This window comes from Sitophilus oryzae, unplaced genomic scaffold (genome assembly GCF_002938485.1).
Source record: "Sitophilus oryzae breed Bouriz unplaced genomic scaffold, Soryzae_2.0 scaffold_811_pilon_pilon, whole genome shotgun sequence".
NCBI lineage: Eukaryota > Metazoa > Arthropoda > Insecta > Coleoptera > Curculionidae > Sitophilus > Sitophilus oryzae.
Window position 1 is genome coordinate 1,324,452 of NW_022147430.1, and position 14,691 is coordinate 1,339,142.

The 14,691-nt window shown below is 32.1% G+C and overlaps 1 protein-coding gene across 3 annotated transcripts in view; it reads right to left on the reverse strand.

The window, feature by feature from the left end:
• LOC115889155 (eIF-2-alpha kinase GCN2) overlaps positions 1–14,691 on the reverse strand; it is a 103,209-nt gene that overhangs the window by 52,028 nt on the left and 36,490 nt on the right. For all 3 annotated transcript variants that reach the window (XM_030909098.1, XM_030909097.1, XM_030909096.1), the window contains exons 10-12: positions 10,134–10,388; positions 7,412–7,590; positions 6,517–6,788 (exon numbers count right to left, since the gene is read on the reverse strand). In XM_030909098.1, the coding sequence (XP_030764958.1) occupies positions 6,517–6,788; positions 7,412–7,590; positions 10,134–10,388 (706 nt within the window). The remainder of the gene's footprint in view (positions 1–6,516; positions 6,789–7,411; positions 7,591–10,133; positions 10,389–14,691) is intronic.

Here is a 14,691-nt window from a genome sequence, read left to right on the forward strand (position 1 = left end):
GGCCAATGGGTATCTTAAAGCCGGCGCTAAATACATTCAAAATAAATTAGAGAAATAGTTGTAAATAAGTTTGATAGTTTTTAAGTATACTCTGTTTTTTTTTTTCTCAGGTAAGAATTCGACAGATGACAGAAGAAAAGCAGATAACGTCCCATACCAATCTATTTTACTAAACAATTTATTTTACTAAAAAAAGTTTCTAATATTTTTTAAGTTAACTATGTAAAAAAATCCTAAAAGAAAAAAAATTTTTTTTTTCAATTTTTACTAGACATATTAAATCCGATTGCAAATAACACCGATTGATACATTAAAAACACACCACACTTTATAGAAAAAATTTCAAAAATTAATATAACACCTGACAGTTTAATGGTTAGTTTTGACGTTGTTAGTCTTTTCACTAACGTGCCGGTAGATAAATCACTTAAAATAGTTAGGGATAGATTAGAACAAGATACACATTTAATAGATAGAACAAAATTAAACATAGATAGTATTTTGGAATTGTTGACACTTGTTAAAACTACTTATTTCCAATTAAATAATGCATTTTTTCAACAAGATTTCGGTATGGCAATGGATCACCTGTCTCTCCTTTGTTAAGTAATATTTTTACGGAAGATTTTGAAAATAATACCATAAATAGTTTTTCAAAAAAGCCTGTAATATGGCTGCGTTATGTTGATGATATTTTTGCAATATGGCAACATAACGTTTCTGAAATAGACATTTTCTTGGATTATATAAATTCTCGCGAATCTACCATAAAATTTATATTAAAAGTAGAGAGAGGTAATCGTTTGCCATTTCTTGATGTTTTAGTGTCAAAGTTTCAAAATAAACTAATTTTAGATGTTTACAGAAAACCCACAAACACAGATAGATACTTAAATTTCACATCTAATCACAGTATAAGTGTAAAAAAATGTGTGATAAAAGGTTTATATGATAGGACAAAAATAATATGTACAGACAACATTTCATTAAATAGAGATATAAACCACATAAAAAATACATTAATCAAAAACGACTATCCACCATATTTTATTGACAAAACATTAAACGAAATACAAGCCCCAAATCATAGACACAATGATAACAATACACAATATATATACAACTTACAATTCCATACACACGAGGCGTTTCGGAAAAATAAGAAGGATAGGAAAACAATATAACATACGAACATCTTTCAAAACACAAAATACACTTAGATCCATTTTATCACATACTAAACCAATCAATACAGAACAACAAACAAAAAATGTAATATACCAAATACCCTGTGAATGCGATAAATTTTACATTGGTGAAATATCTAGACCCTTAAATGTCAGAATTAAAGAACATAAAGATTATTTAAGAAAGGGAGATTTTCACAAATCTAAGATTTGTCAGCATTCTTGGGACACAGAATAAATTTTAATAACGCCAAAATTATAATGAAAGAAGCGATAGCCTCTAAAAGAAAAATAAAAGAGGCTTTTTTAATTCAATCTAATAAAAATAAATGTATTGCTCATGCATCTGTAGATGTTAGTAATGTATGGCAATCGCTTCTTTGATTTTAAAGAACATAACATAAATAAACATAACATACGTAAAATTTAAAAATAATCATAGAGAAAGTTTGGGCTTTTTGGTTTTACCTTATTAAGTAATTATCAGGTAGTAATTGTTAATTTTGAAGTTTAACTTAATATAATGTCATTTTAACAGAACGTCAACGATTTCTTGTAGACGTATCTGTTTTAAAAAGTAAAGTGTTCTCGAATAGTTCAATTTAAATATTTTAAATAGTTTTTTCTTTGATTCTTTATATTTTTTTTGCTCCGACGACGGAAAGAGAAAACTTTCCGAAACGTTAAGCATTTTTTTCTTTGTTAGGCAAATTTTTATTACTGTAAACACAACTTCTGACAAGCAGCGTCCGTTTAGGTTTAACGCCCAGAAGTGTTTACAAAAAATAACTATTTTATTTTGTAGATTTTTCTTGCAGTGCAGTGGCGAAAAACCCATAAGGATTTTTTTGGATAGATGAATCCGCCACATAGGTATAGACATTTTTTAAGTTAACTATGGAAGGGTTAAGTTAACTATGGATGGTTTTTTTTCAATATTAGATCTATGAACACCAATGAAAAAATTAACGAACTGGAAGACGAGCTCTCAAGAATAAAATGGGACATCTTAGGTGTGTCAGAGACTCGACGAAAATCAGAAAACCGAATAGATCTAAATTCCGGTAACCTACTATACTATAAAGATAACGAAGAAAACACCAATTTCGGAGTAGGATTTATAATAAATAAAGGCATAAAGAAACACGTCGAAACTATTCGAATCTCAGATCGTGTTGCCTATCTCATACTAAAAATGAAAAGAACATCGCTTAAAGTAATCCAAGTGTATGACCTACGATGACGAGCACATCGATTTATTCTATGAAGATATTTCAAAGGCTATGGAAGAACATAAAACTCGCCTTACGTTAGTAATGGGAGATTTCAATGCCAAATTAGGTAAAAAAAATAACATAGAAGAAACTAAAATAGGGGATTTTGGATATGGAGAAAGGAATGATAGAGGCACGGCCTTAATGAATTACCTAGAGGAAAAACACCTATACGCAATTTTATAAGAAGAAACCGCAACGAAAATGGACATGGCTCAGCCCTAATGGAGCAACGAGAAACGAAATTGATTATATACTAACTACTGAGAAAAAGATCGTTAGGGATATAACAGTCCTAAACAGCTTTGCAACAGGCAGTGATCACAGAATGATCAGAGCAAAAATATCTACTGATAGTAATTTCGAAATGAAAAAGAAAATTAATAGCAACCACGAACAACTGGACATGAATAAACTTGCAGAGAATAAAACCACTTATAAAGAAATGCTAAAGGAACAGTTAGAACAAACCTTAAGAAGTGAAAATGGGGAACGAAACAAACGATACACTGACAAGAGCGATGAAGAAAGTAGGAAAAGAAGTCGCACAAAAGGGCAAAAAGAAAGAAAATTACATCTCAGAAGATATAAAAAATCTCATGGATAAAAGGCGTAAGCTGAACAAAGAAGGAAAAAGGACATCGATGGAATACACAGGGATAAATAAAACCATAAGAAAAATGATAAAAGAAAATAAAAGAAAAAACCAAGAAATACAAATTGAGAGAGTAATAGAAAATAACAAAAGTATGAAATGTCTAAAACCCACTCTAGGTAGATTCGAAATAAATAAAATAAAGAACAGGAACGGCATAGAAACTAACATTAAAGATTGCATTATATAAATCACAGAGATGTTCTATACAGAACTATACGAAACAAAACGGGAACCGCCGGTAGACACCGTAAAGAAACTCCAAACAAAAATAAGAAACGTAAACTCAGAACTACAACCTGAAATAAGCAAATCGGAAATAAAGAGAGCATTGAAGAAAATGAAAAACAACAAATCACCTGGAAAAGACGGAATAACAACATAAATGCTAAAGTACGGCGGAAAAGCTGTAGTTAATACTCTTTATATTCTCCTGAATAAAATCCTCATAGAAAAAATAATCCCAAACGACTGGAAGGAATCCATAACCATCATCCTACATAAAAAAGGTGATAGGGCAGATCTACAAAACTATCGTCCTATAACACTCCTTAACGTAATTTATAAGTTCTTCACGAAAATATTAACCGATAGACTAACAACAAAATTTGACGGATACCAAGCAAAAGAACAAGCAGGCTTCAGAAAAGGATACAGTACGGTTGACCACTTATTAACTATGAAAATACTAATAGAACGAGCCAACGAATACAACTTCCCACTATATATATTGCATTTGTAGATTTTGAAAAGGCTTTTGATAGTATTGAGCACTGGGCAGTTAAAACTTCGTTAATAAATAGCAGGATAGACTACAGATACGCAGACTTAATAGCCAACATATATAGCGAAGCAACAACAACAATTAAAATCCACGAAGGAACAAAGCCAATTCGCATAGGAAGAGGTAGACAGGGTGACACAACATCCCCTAAACTCTTTAATCAGGCATTAGAAAACGTTTTCAAAAATTTAGACTGGGAAGAAAAAGGTATCAAAATATGTGGACAATACTTGAATCACTTAAAATATGCGGATGATATCGCCTTAATAACAGAAAAGAAAGAAGAACGGGTAGAAATGCTGGAAGAACTGGATACAGCAGCTAGAAGAATAAGCCTAAATGTGAACTACACTAAAACTAAAGTCATAACAAACACCGATGAAAACATAACAACCAGAAGAAACCAAGAAAAAATAGAACAAGTTGAAGTATATATATATATATATATATATATATATATATATATATATATATATATATATATATATATATATATATATATATATATATATATATATATATATATATATATATATATATATATATATATATATATATATATCTGGGACAAATGATTAAACTGAAAAGAAAACCAAACAGCTGAAATAAAGAGACGAGTAAGACTGGCCTGGGCAGCATTTGGAAAATTAAGTTACATATTAAAAAACAAAAGATATCCAAAGTACCTCAAAACCAAAGTATATAATCAATGTGTACTCCCTGTACTTACTTACGGATCCCAGACCTGGACATTGACAAAATCAAATATGGATAAGGTACTCAAAGATCTATGGAAAGACATGTAAGGCTGGCAGATAGAAAAAGGAATGAGTGGATCAGAGGAAAAACTAAAGTAAGGGATGTTAGAAGTGAAGTAGCAAAACTGAAATGGAAGTTTGCCGGTTTACAAAGTCAGACAAAAGGATGATCGATGGAACAAATGCATCGTGAACTGGAGGCCCTGCGAGAATAGAAGAAGTAGAGGAAGACCTCAGATGAGATGGGCGGACGATCTGAGGAAACATGCAGGCACAAGATGGATGAGCACGGCGACAGAGAGGGAAGAGTGGAAGAGATTGGGGGAGGCCTATGTCCAACGATGGACCGAAGAGGCTGAATAGATAGAGATGGATGGGTTTAAATATAAATACGTCATGCATCGTCTCTTGTTGTTTTTAAGCAGTTTTATTGGTTTATTTCAAAAATGACAGATCATATTTCAATTTTATTGGTTTGACGGAACGATGAACGACAAACGGACGTCGCGCGTCGATGCGTATGAACTCGCCTTTTTTGGGGCTTTTGTCAACTTATGCCAAATATCTGCGTTTTGAAAGATGATGCATTTTGATTCCTGTTATTTATTACATGTTTTGTGTCTTTTGAAGTCAAGTGGACAAAAAATCTAGGGAAAATTAACTGTAGACCCAGAGCACAATTTATAGTTAACACTCGCTGCCCAAGCAGAAAGTCTTATACACCAATAAAGTTACCATCAATAAAGTTTGTATACCATCTCATCGTAGATAAGTGCGTCTCCTATATGGTACAAGGATTGTACTAAACATATACTATTAGTATTTTAATAAAACACGCTTTTAGATGTATCAAAAAACTTTTAATAAGAGTAACTTTAACTCTACATATATGTTTCGGCTTGTTAGGCCTTTTTCAAGAGTTTTTTAAGAACTAATCGTCTAACTACACTGTAACTATATATATATTTGCTATGGGGGTGGGTTCAGAGAGTTTACAATAGGGGTAATAAAAAATGTGTTTAGAAATCCTTGTTGGTCGTTAACATTATTTTACCAACAAGGATTTCTAAACACATTTTTTATTACCTCTATTGTAAACTCTCTGAACCCACCCCCATAGCAAATATATATATAGTTACAGTGTAGTTAGACGATTAGTTCTTAAAAAACTCTTGAAAAAGGCCTAACAAGCCGAAACATATATGTAGAGTTAAAGTTACTCTTATTAAAAGTTTTTTGATACATCTAAAAGCGTGTTTTATTAAAATACTAATATTTCAACGATGTTTTACAAGGAACCAACCACAGCTTCAGTACAATTTATTAAACATATACTACTGGAGTAGCTGTAAAATAGCTACCACACGATAGGTAAATAATGGATTTTAGTACTGCAGAAAAATAATGTCAAAAGGTACTGGTTTAAAAAAATTAAGATTAAAGTTAAGTAATCAACATTTAAAGTATAAAATTTGGTAAGTGTTATTATTAATAAAATAGTTTGTTTTATTTATGTTGTTTTATTTATTCCTGTGGAATATTACAAATTTGTATTTGTACATAAGTTATATTGATAAATATAATTTTTTTTTTCAGTTTTATATAGTTTTTTTCACAATCTTCTTTGTAAAATAAAATAAACTATTTTGAAATTAAAATGACAGACACATCTATCACTGTCAAGGATCTTGTCGTTGGACAGACTATAGTTTCTTGTTTTGTTATTCGTTAGCGAAAAAATAAATTGTATTAATGACTTTAATTAAATTAACCACACGGAACTGAGTAAAAACGTAACATTATTAAAAAATACTGATACTTTCCAGGCAAATAATAAGAATTGTTCGATATATCTCACCTTCAACAATCTCCCTGAATAACCTCCATACTCTGTCTTGGTCCAAATACAGATCACGATCGATTGCAGTTCTCAAAGTACTCTTTTCACAAAATTCCATTTGAATATACAGATAATCGAGTTGTAAAAGTATGTCTTGAGAGCTATCATTAACAGGACCTGCAGTTGACTTAGACAGACTGGCTGTTTTAGACTCGCTAGTTTTAGACGACTCGGCATCAGATCCTCTGTCAAATTCGATACTGTCCGAATCGGAGTTTGTAGTACTAAATCTAATAAAAAAAGTAAAAAAAAGTTTTAAAGGTATATTTTAGCTAATATATCTCCGTAAATATTGGTTTAAGAAAAAAAAATTAGAAGTTTTAGAATTTCTCAAGAATTCCATTTTTTAAATAGAATGCTCTATATCCAATTCTCCAGTTAGTTAAATAAATATACTTCTGATTTCCAAAATACAGGGTCGCTGATATGTATGAGAACGGTCGATTATTAGGTAAAATATACGAGGTACCGCAAAAAGCTAAATATAAAAGGGGTTAATAATATAAAATAGGGTTCACCTACTACCATACCAAATCTCGTTTTTTTTTATCTGAAAGAAATAAAAAATGCATAGGGACGTTTTGAGAAACACCCGATATACTAGTTAAGCTAGTTAATAAGTTTAGCATACTAGTCTTTTCACATAACTTAACCACAGATGCAGTAATTTTTGATTGTGAATAAATAATTGTACGTTGCGTTGTTTATTGTTAGAAGTAATTACTATGAGAAAAGTTAGAGAAACTACACCAAACAAAAAAAGACAAAGCAACTGCATATTTTTTCCAAATAAATAAATAAATACCCAAAATAATATTTTAAAAAGAGAAAACACAAAAATAATGAAACTTACTTTATAACAGGGGATTTTGAATAAGCATCATTACTAGAATCATCGTCATCGTCCTCATCATCATCGTCAGAAGAAGAAGATTCATCATAAGGAGCTTGAGATTTACTATCGTAAGTTATAGAGATTTCCACATTCTTCATAGGAGGCGCTAATCTCTCTATGTCGTCATTTAAAGTAAACTAAAATGTACCTTAGTCAATTATTGTGCTCTTAGCCAATAATAAACAAACAAATCAAAACCCCAACAGAAACTGCAATAACGCAACTAATTAACCAATGATAAAATGGAGTTGGTATAATTTGTCCAACAAAAAGATATATGAGGGTGACAGCTCATTTCTATCAATAAAATTCAAAGATAAATTATTATTGAATGTTGTAAAGAAGACGTTAACTTAACACATTAATTTTTTAGGTACATACTAAGTTTGAAGACAGAATATACCGGGCGCATCTCAAAAGTGGCTCACCCCTATAACTTTTTTATTTTTTTAATTAAAAAACGAGATTTGGTATGTTAGTATATGACATAAATTAGAATTGATTGACGTATTCAATTGTTTTCGGTCACTTCCGGTTTCACCGGAAATTACTACAACTTTTGATTTTTAAATAACACCCCCGGTATTTTTTACTTTATTCGATAGAAAATGCCACTCTGAATAGAATGACATATCATATGTCAACTTTTGACATTGTCGCATATGGTTTATTTGAAATTATAACTTGCGGTTCGTAACGAAAATTTGACTCGAAATACCAAATGTGTGGTATCAAATTATTCGTAAAAAAATGCTTTTTCCAAATAAGCTAATGAGCCACCCTCGTTCCATTTGAAAAAATTGAGATATGATTAAAAATACGATTTGAACATTTTCTAATTGGCCAAGCCAAGACACTAAAAACATTAGACGATCAAATATTTTTTCCAAGGCTGCTTGATGAAAAATTAGGGTCTTTAACATAGCCATGGCACTCTAGATTGAATTTTAAAATACAATTTTTTATTAAGCGAGAATGTCAAAAGTTGACATATGATATTAGATCTATTCAGAATGTCATTTTCTATTGAATAAAGTAAAAAATACCGAGGGTGCCATTTAAAGATCAAAAGTTGTAGTCATTTCCGGTGAAACAGGAAGTGACTAAAAACAATTGAATACACTAATCAATCCGAATTTATATCATATACTAACATACCAAATCTCGTTTTTTTATCTGAAAAAATAAAAAAAGTTATAGGTGAGTAGTAGTATAGAGTATATGGTGAGCCACTTTTGAGACGCACCCGGTATAAAGAGTTCTGCAATAGTGCGTTGGGCATCTAGAGAGCATCTATAATAAAGAATATAGGATAACATTTAAATGAACACCTAAACTGTCTACTGGGACGTATTTCAGGAAAATATTGTTGCGGACCCGTGTGGGACTCGACCTAAACTAACTATATGTCCCGCCCCCAGATGACCTTAATATCGCATTAAAGAATGGATACCGTAATGATACATTCGACCGTTCGAGAACAATCGAGTTCCACTGGAATAGAGTAGTACATATGAGAACATTCGAAACCTTCTCTATGCACCTAATGATCTATGGATTATTCGAGAACTCTTTAGCTGTGGGTATAAAATCCGACGGCTGGGGCCTGAGGAGGACAGAAATAAATAGACGAGTACAGTTGTCGCGCTAAATTCAAAATAAATTCTTTCTAGATAAATAGTTATAAATAGTTTGTATATAGTTCTTTAAGTATTTTAATCGTTGTTGTTTGTTACTTAGTGTAAATAAATTGTGACTTTCTATCCACACGGAACCGACGAAAAACATAACAATAGGTTTACTTGTACAGGATTCTCAAAAAAGTGAATGGGCGGAGGCAACTTTTTTTAAATGGAACACCCTGTATATTTTTGAATGTTTGAATTCCTTCCTGATCACTTTACATAACCGTAGATTATTACTAGATTTCTTTCAATTGTTCATTGTCCCTGAGAAATAAATTAATAAATAAAAGAAGGTATATTTTGTACCATGTTTTCAAAAGTTTATTAAAAAAATATAAAATGGCGTCCAACTGAAATCAAAACAACGCCCGATATTTGCTACAGTTATTCTGTATTTAATATCTTAATTGTTAATTGTACAGGGTGTTCAAAATTTAAAGTCAAAATTATTAAAATAGAGGCCTCGATTTTTTTCAAATAAAACCTTGTCGAAACATTGAAAAATCTAATATTATTAGGTTGAAGTATTTTTTATTTATTATTTTATTACTTTGTTTTTCTTTTGTAATATGGCATTTATTTTTTTATTTCATTTATAATATGGCGCGCTCAGACGACTCATGTACTTGGCAAACATTTGTTATTGGTATATAGGGTTCGGCCTACCGCGTCGGGCATCTATTAGAGTTTCTAAGTTATTTGTATGCCAATCACAGTTATTTGCCAAGTACACGAGTCGTCAGAGCTTTAGAGTCTTAACACCTAGACCATAAATGATTAAAACACTTTTAAAGAAATATTTAAACGTGTTCATTTTTACAGTAATCTAATTATTTTAAACACGTTTAAAACGCTTGTTCAAAAAACACAAAAATTCTAAAATGTAGGCATCACAAAGGAGAAAAATAGTATTTTTCTCCTTTGTGATGCCTTCATTTTACAAAGTTTTGCAGTTTGCGTTGGGGGCCCTCAACGCGACAATTTATAATACATACGTCATCTTTTCTTACAACCTTCGGCATTCTCTGGTCAGTTTCCGTGGTTGTCGCGCTAAAGCTAGAGTTTTCTTCGGCATCGCCTTTAACCGTTGTCGTTTCTATCCAGGAGTTGTAGTAGCGTACGACATTCTCATGGTTCAATCGAGACAATAGCGTAACTTCTCTTACAATTTTCTTGCTTAATACCTTATTTTTGGGGTTCAGTCGGATTCGTTTAATAGCATAATAACCTCCATCTAACTTATTTCTAGCCTGAAAAGTTTCTAATATGAAAATTTAGATGTTTTTTAACCCTTAGCGGCTACAGAGAGGTCTGTTAGACACCTCGAACAAAGTTTTCCTCTATATTTCGCAAACGCAGAAAATTATAGTAGTGGTGAGGATGCATGTACCTTCAAGTCAATAGGCGCTGAATAAGTTAGTAAAGGAATAAACTCGTTAGTAACCGGAGTGCAGATTTATATAATGTAGAAATTCGAGAGGTATCTACCCGACCCCTGTGTAGCGATTGTGTAATATTTTTTTATGAATTGACTCTATCGTAAAGTTTAAGATATTATCTCGGATATTATCTTTGCTAGTTTTAGTACAAACATAAATAAAATTAGTTAGGTATATTAGTCTTCTAGTTAACGATAAGTTATACGAAAAAAAATATTTTCTTTTAAAAGCCGATCATTATTTTTTATTGTATCCTTGTTATACAGGGTGGTCCGAATTGTATTCCGGAAACTTCGGTAGCATATTCTGGAAATAAAAATAAGTAAAAAAGTTCGTATAAATGTATGTCCTAAAATGCTTAGTTTCGGAAAGACAGGGTGTAAAAGTTTCATTTTTATTTCGATTTTTTCCAAATAATTTATGAAGTAACGTCATTATTTGGATGAAAATTGGTGCCTGGGAGTTTTTTGATATTAGTAATTTGATTTTGATGTCAATATCACTCTTACTTATAGAGGGCGCCACCTACATATTTTTTAACTGGTTTGAAGAGTAATAACTTTTCGTCCGTACCTGTATAAAACTACTGAGTAAAAAAATATACATTTACGAAGTTTTTTACGTAAAAAATGTCTCTTGGTAAAAATCGCTACGAGTAATGGTTCTCGAGATATTTGGAATCGAAATTATCAATACCTATCATCATTGACATAAAAACATGTTGACTAAATACTTATTAGACTGAATTAAAGACATTAAAGACATAGTGGAACACGTAACTCGAATGAAATGGAGATGGGCAGGTTATGTGGCGAGAACATCTAAAGACAGGTGGACTAGAAGATTGTTAGAATGGCGACCTCGAGCAGATAAACGTAGCAGAGGCAGGCCACCGACACGCTGGACCGATGATGTAAAGAGGATTGCTGGAAATTGGATGATGACGGCCCAAAATCGAGAGACATGGAGAAATATGGAGGAGGCCTACGTTCAGCAGTGGACAACGATGGCTACATGATGATGATGATGAGACTGAAATCATAAATTTGAAATGTTTTTGTGCCAAAAGTTCAACAGAAACTGTTTTATCGTCATTTTTTCGCTGAAAAGTTTATGATTAATTTAAAAAAATAAAAATTTCCCAAATTTATTATTTCAGTCAAGTAACTTTCTACTCAACCGTGTTTATTTTTTGTCAATAATGACGTATTGACTATTTTCATTCTAAATATCTTGAGAACGGTTGTTCGTCGTGATTTTTACCAAGAGACATCTTTTACGTACAAAACTTCGTAAATGTATATTTTTTCACTCAATAGTTTTATACAGGTACGGACGAAAAGTTCAACATCTTCTCTCTTCAAAACAGTTAAAACACATGTAGGTGGCGCCCTCTACAAGTAGGAGTCATATTGACATCAAAATCAAATTTCTCATGTCAAAAAACTTCCAGACACCAATTTCCATCCAAATATGGACGTTATTTCATAATTTATTTGGAAAAAAATCGAAATATAAAAAATCGGTAAAAAAAACTTTTAAGTTAAACGGTTTTATCTTATGTGCACTGAAAACTAGAAAATAATAATAACAATTAGGTATTTTGAACTTCTAGTTCAGAAATATTTTAGTACTAGGCAGAATAGCTTTTAGGCATATTAGACTAAAATAAAAACGTGGGGCCCATTAACTATTGCTGTAATACTTTCTTCTATACTAAGTGTGGATTGCATCGACTTACTATAATCGTAACTGGAGATTTTGACAATCAATAACCAGCCGTGGCGGCTTCACCAACGAACGCCGAGCTCATGATCTACCAAAGTATAAAGATATGCTTTGCCATAGGTAGGATTTCAGAGGGGCCCACGTTTTTATTTTAGTCTAATATGCCTAAAAGCTATTCTGCCTAGTACTAAAATATTTCTGAACTAGAAGTTCAAAATACCTAATTGTTATTATTTTCTAGTTTTCAGTGCACATAAGATAAAACCGTTTAACTTAAAAGTTTTTTACCGATTTTTGTTTTCTAGTTTTAGTATTTAACGGAAATGCCTACCGAATATTCCTCATTCTATTTAATTCATTTAGTGCATCATTATTACATGGTTTTTTACCTGATAATTTATTACAATCTAATTCCTCAATACATAGCCCTTCCAGAGACTTGACTCGACTTAGAGCCACGTATGCTTGCCCTTCCTCAAACAATTTTGAGCCCAAATACACTACTGCATGGTCGACTGTGCTGCCCTGCATTTTATGGACGACCCCCCAGAGGTCCAGTAGAGGGGCAAGGCTATAATATACAACAAACGCCCAATCTTGAGGGGAAAACGCTTGCGACATTACATTTTTAGCCACCCTAATGCCATACAGTCCTCAGCACGTTTTAACCTATTACCTTAACTTGGGTGGTAAAGCTACCGCTAACTACGTAGGTACATCTAATCACCTATTTTTTTTATCTGTCCTTCTAACGTCACACAATCTTGGACACAACTGTTCTGGACACGACTACTCATGCCCTCACCTAATACGCCATTTTGTAACGACGTCCATCTTGGATTTTAAATTTTGTCATAATCACAGTATTCTACTAGTGTAGCCCTTTCATTTGATACCCATATTGAGGGGGTTGTGGAAAAATATGAAATCCGCCTTTTGTACCGGCGGCCATCTAAGATTTACAATGTTATTGATATTACTATATTGTATTGTCATCGGAACTAAAGGTGTGTACCAAATTTCAGATCAATCTGACAACAGGAAGGTACTTAAATTTCAATTTCTAATTTTGACCCAAACAAATAAATAAATACCGTACGGGTCGAGCTAAATAAAACCGTTTAAAAAATGAAACTTCTACACCCTGTATCTCGGAAAGTAAGCATTTTAGGACATACATTTATACGAACTTTTTTACTTATTTTTATCTGCAAGATGTGCTGCCGAAGTTTCCGGAATACAGTTCGGACCACCCTGTATATGAGCTCATATCTTTAATATGAGTTTTAAATAAGTGCAAATATTTTTAGGGGTAGTATATTTCGACCTCAGGAACACAACTATGAATTTTTTTTTTGAAATTTTAGATTTTTTTTTAGTTTTTAGTTAAAAAACATCATTTCTTGATAATATGGTAACATAGGTAGTAGATTAAATTTAAAAGAAAGAAACCCAGAAAAGATCCAGTGGTTCTCAAAATTTTAGCAAAAAACAAGTAAAATAGCTCGGTTATTTTGGATTTATTTGAAAAACGGTAAAGAGAAAATATGTTTCTTATCGGGATCTACTAACCCTGAAAATATTTGCACTTATTTAAGACTCACCCTGTATAAATATCTTTTTTAATACGTTAACAAATGCTTTACAGTTTTGATTTCGTTGTCGGGTTTTTGAACTTTTGTCACCCTTATTTTGGCAATTATGTTGGCACTTATATTTTTCTCCAAAAAAGTGTCTTTTGCTGTCGGGAAATTTGTGACGAAATATAGGAAATTTGCTAAATACAATCCAGTTCGTCTTAGTGGCCTTGGAAAAATTTCATATCCATTTTTTTACATGCTTCTAATAGTCAATTGACTCAAATTTTGTATGAACATCGACTATATAAAACATTCACGGCTTTTAAATTCAGTTATTTTTATTTTGCAACTTGATCAAATTCAAAAAACGTACCTATTAATTTCACTCATTTTGAATCTCAATAATGGAAGTAATATAGGATATGGTTCACCTTCTTTCAGTAATATAGGATATGGTTCACTTTCAAAACAAGACAAATACTACTACCGATACTATGAACGTTTAACACTGCGCGCTGAATCCGCTTACGATTGGTAAATTGTACGATCGGGCGTCTTCGGCAAATCGGACCACTGCGCTGGCACTGCGCTGAATGTGGATAGGATCGGTAAAAATGCGTCCCGGATCAAAAGAACTGGGAGGAACTAAAGGAACTAATTAAAAGACTAGTTCACAGACAGATCGGCCAGCGCGATAATAAACCGAAGCTAACCGGGAGTGTGGAGTTCCAGCTGTATGTTATCGGTCAAAATTATACAGATCATACTATGAATAGTTCTGATTTATATCGAAACCCGTGAGCAAG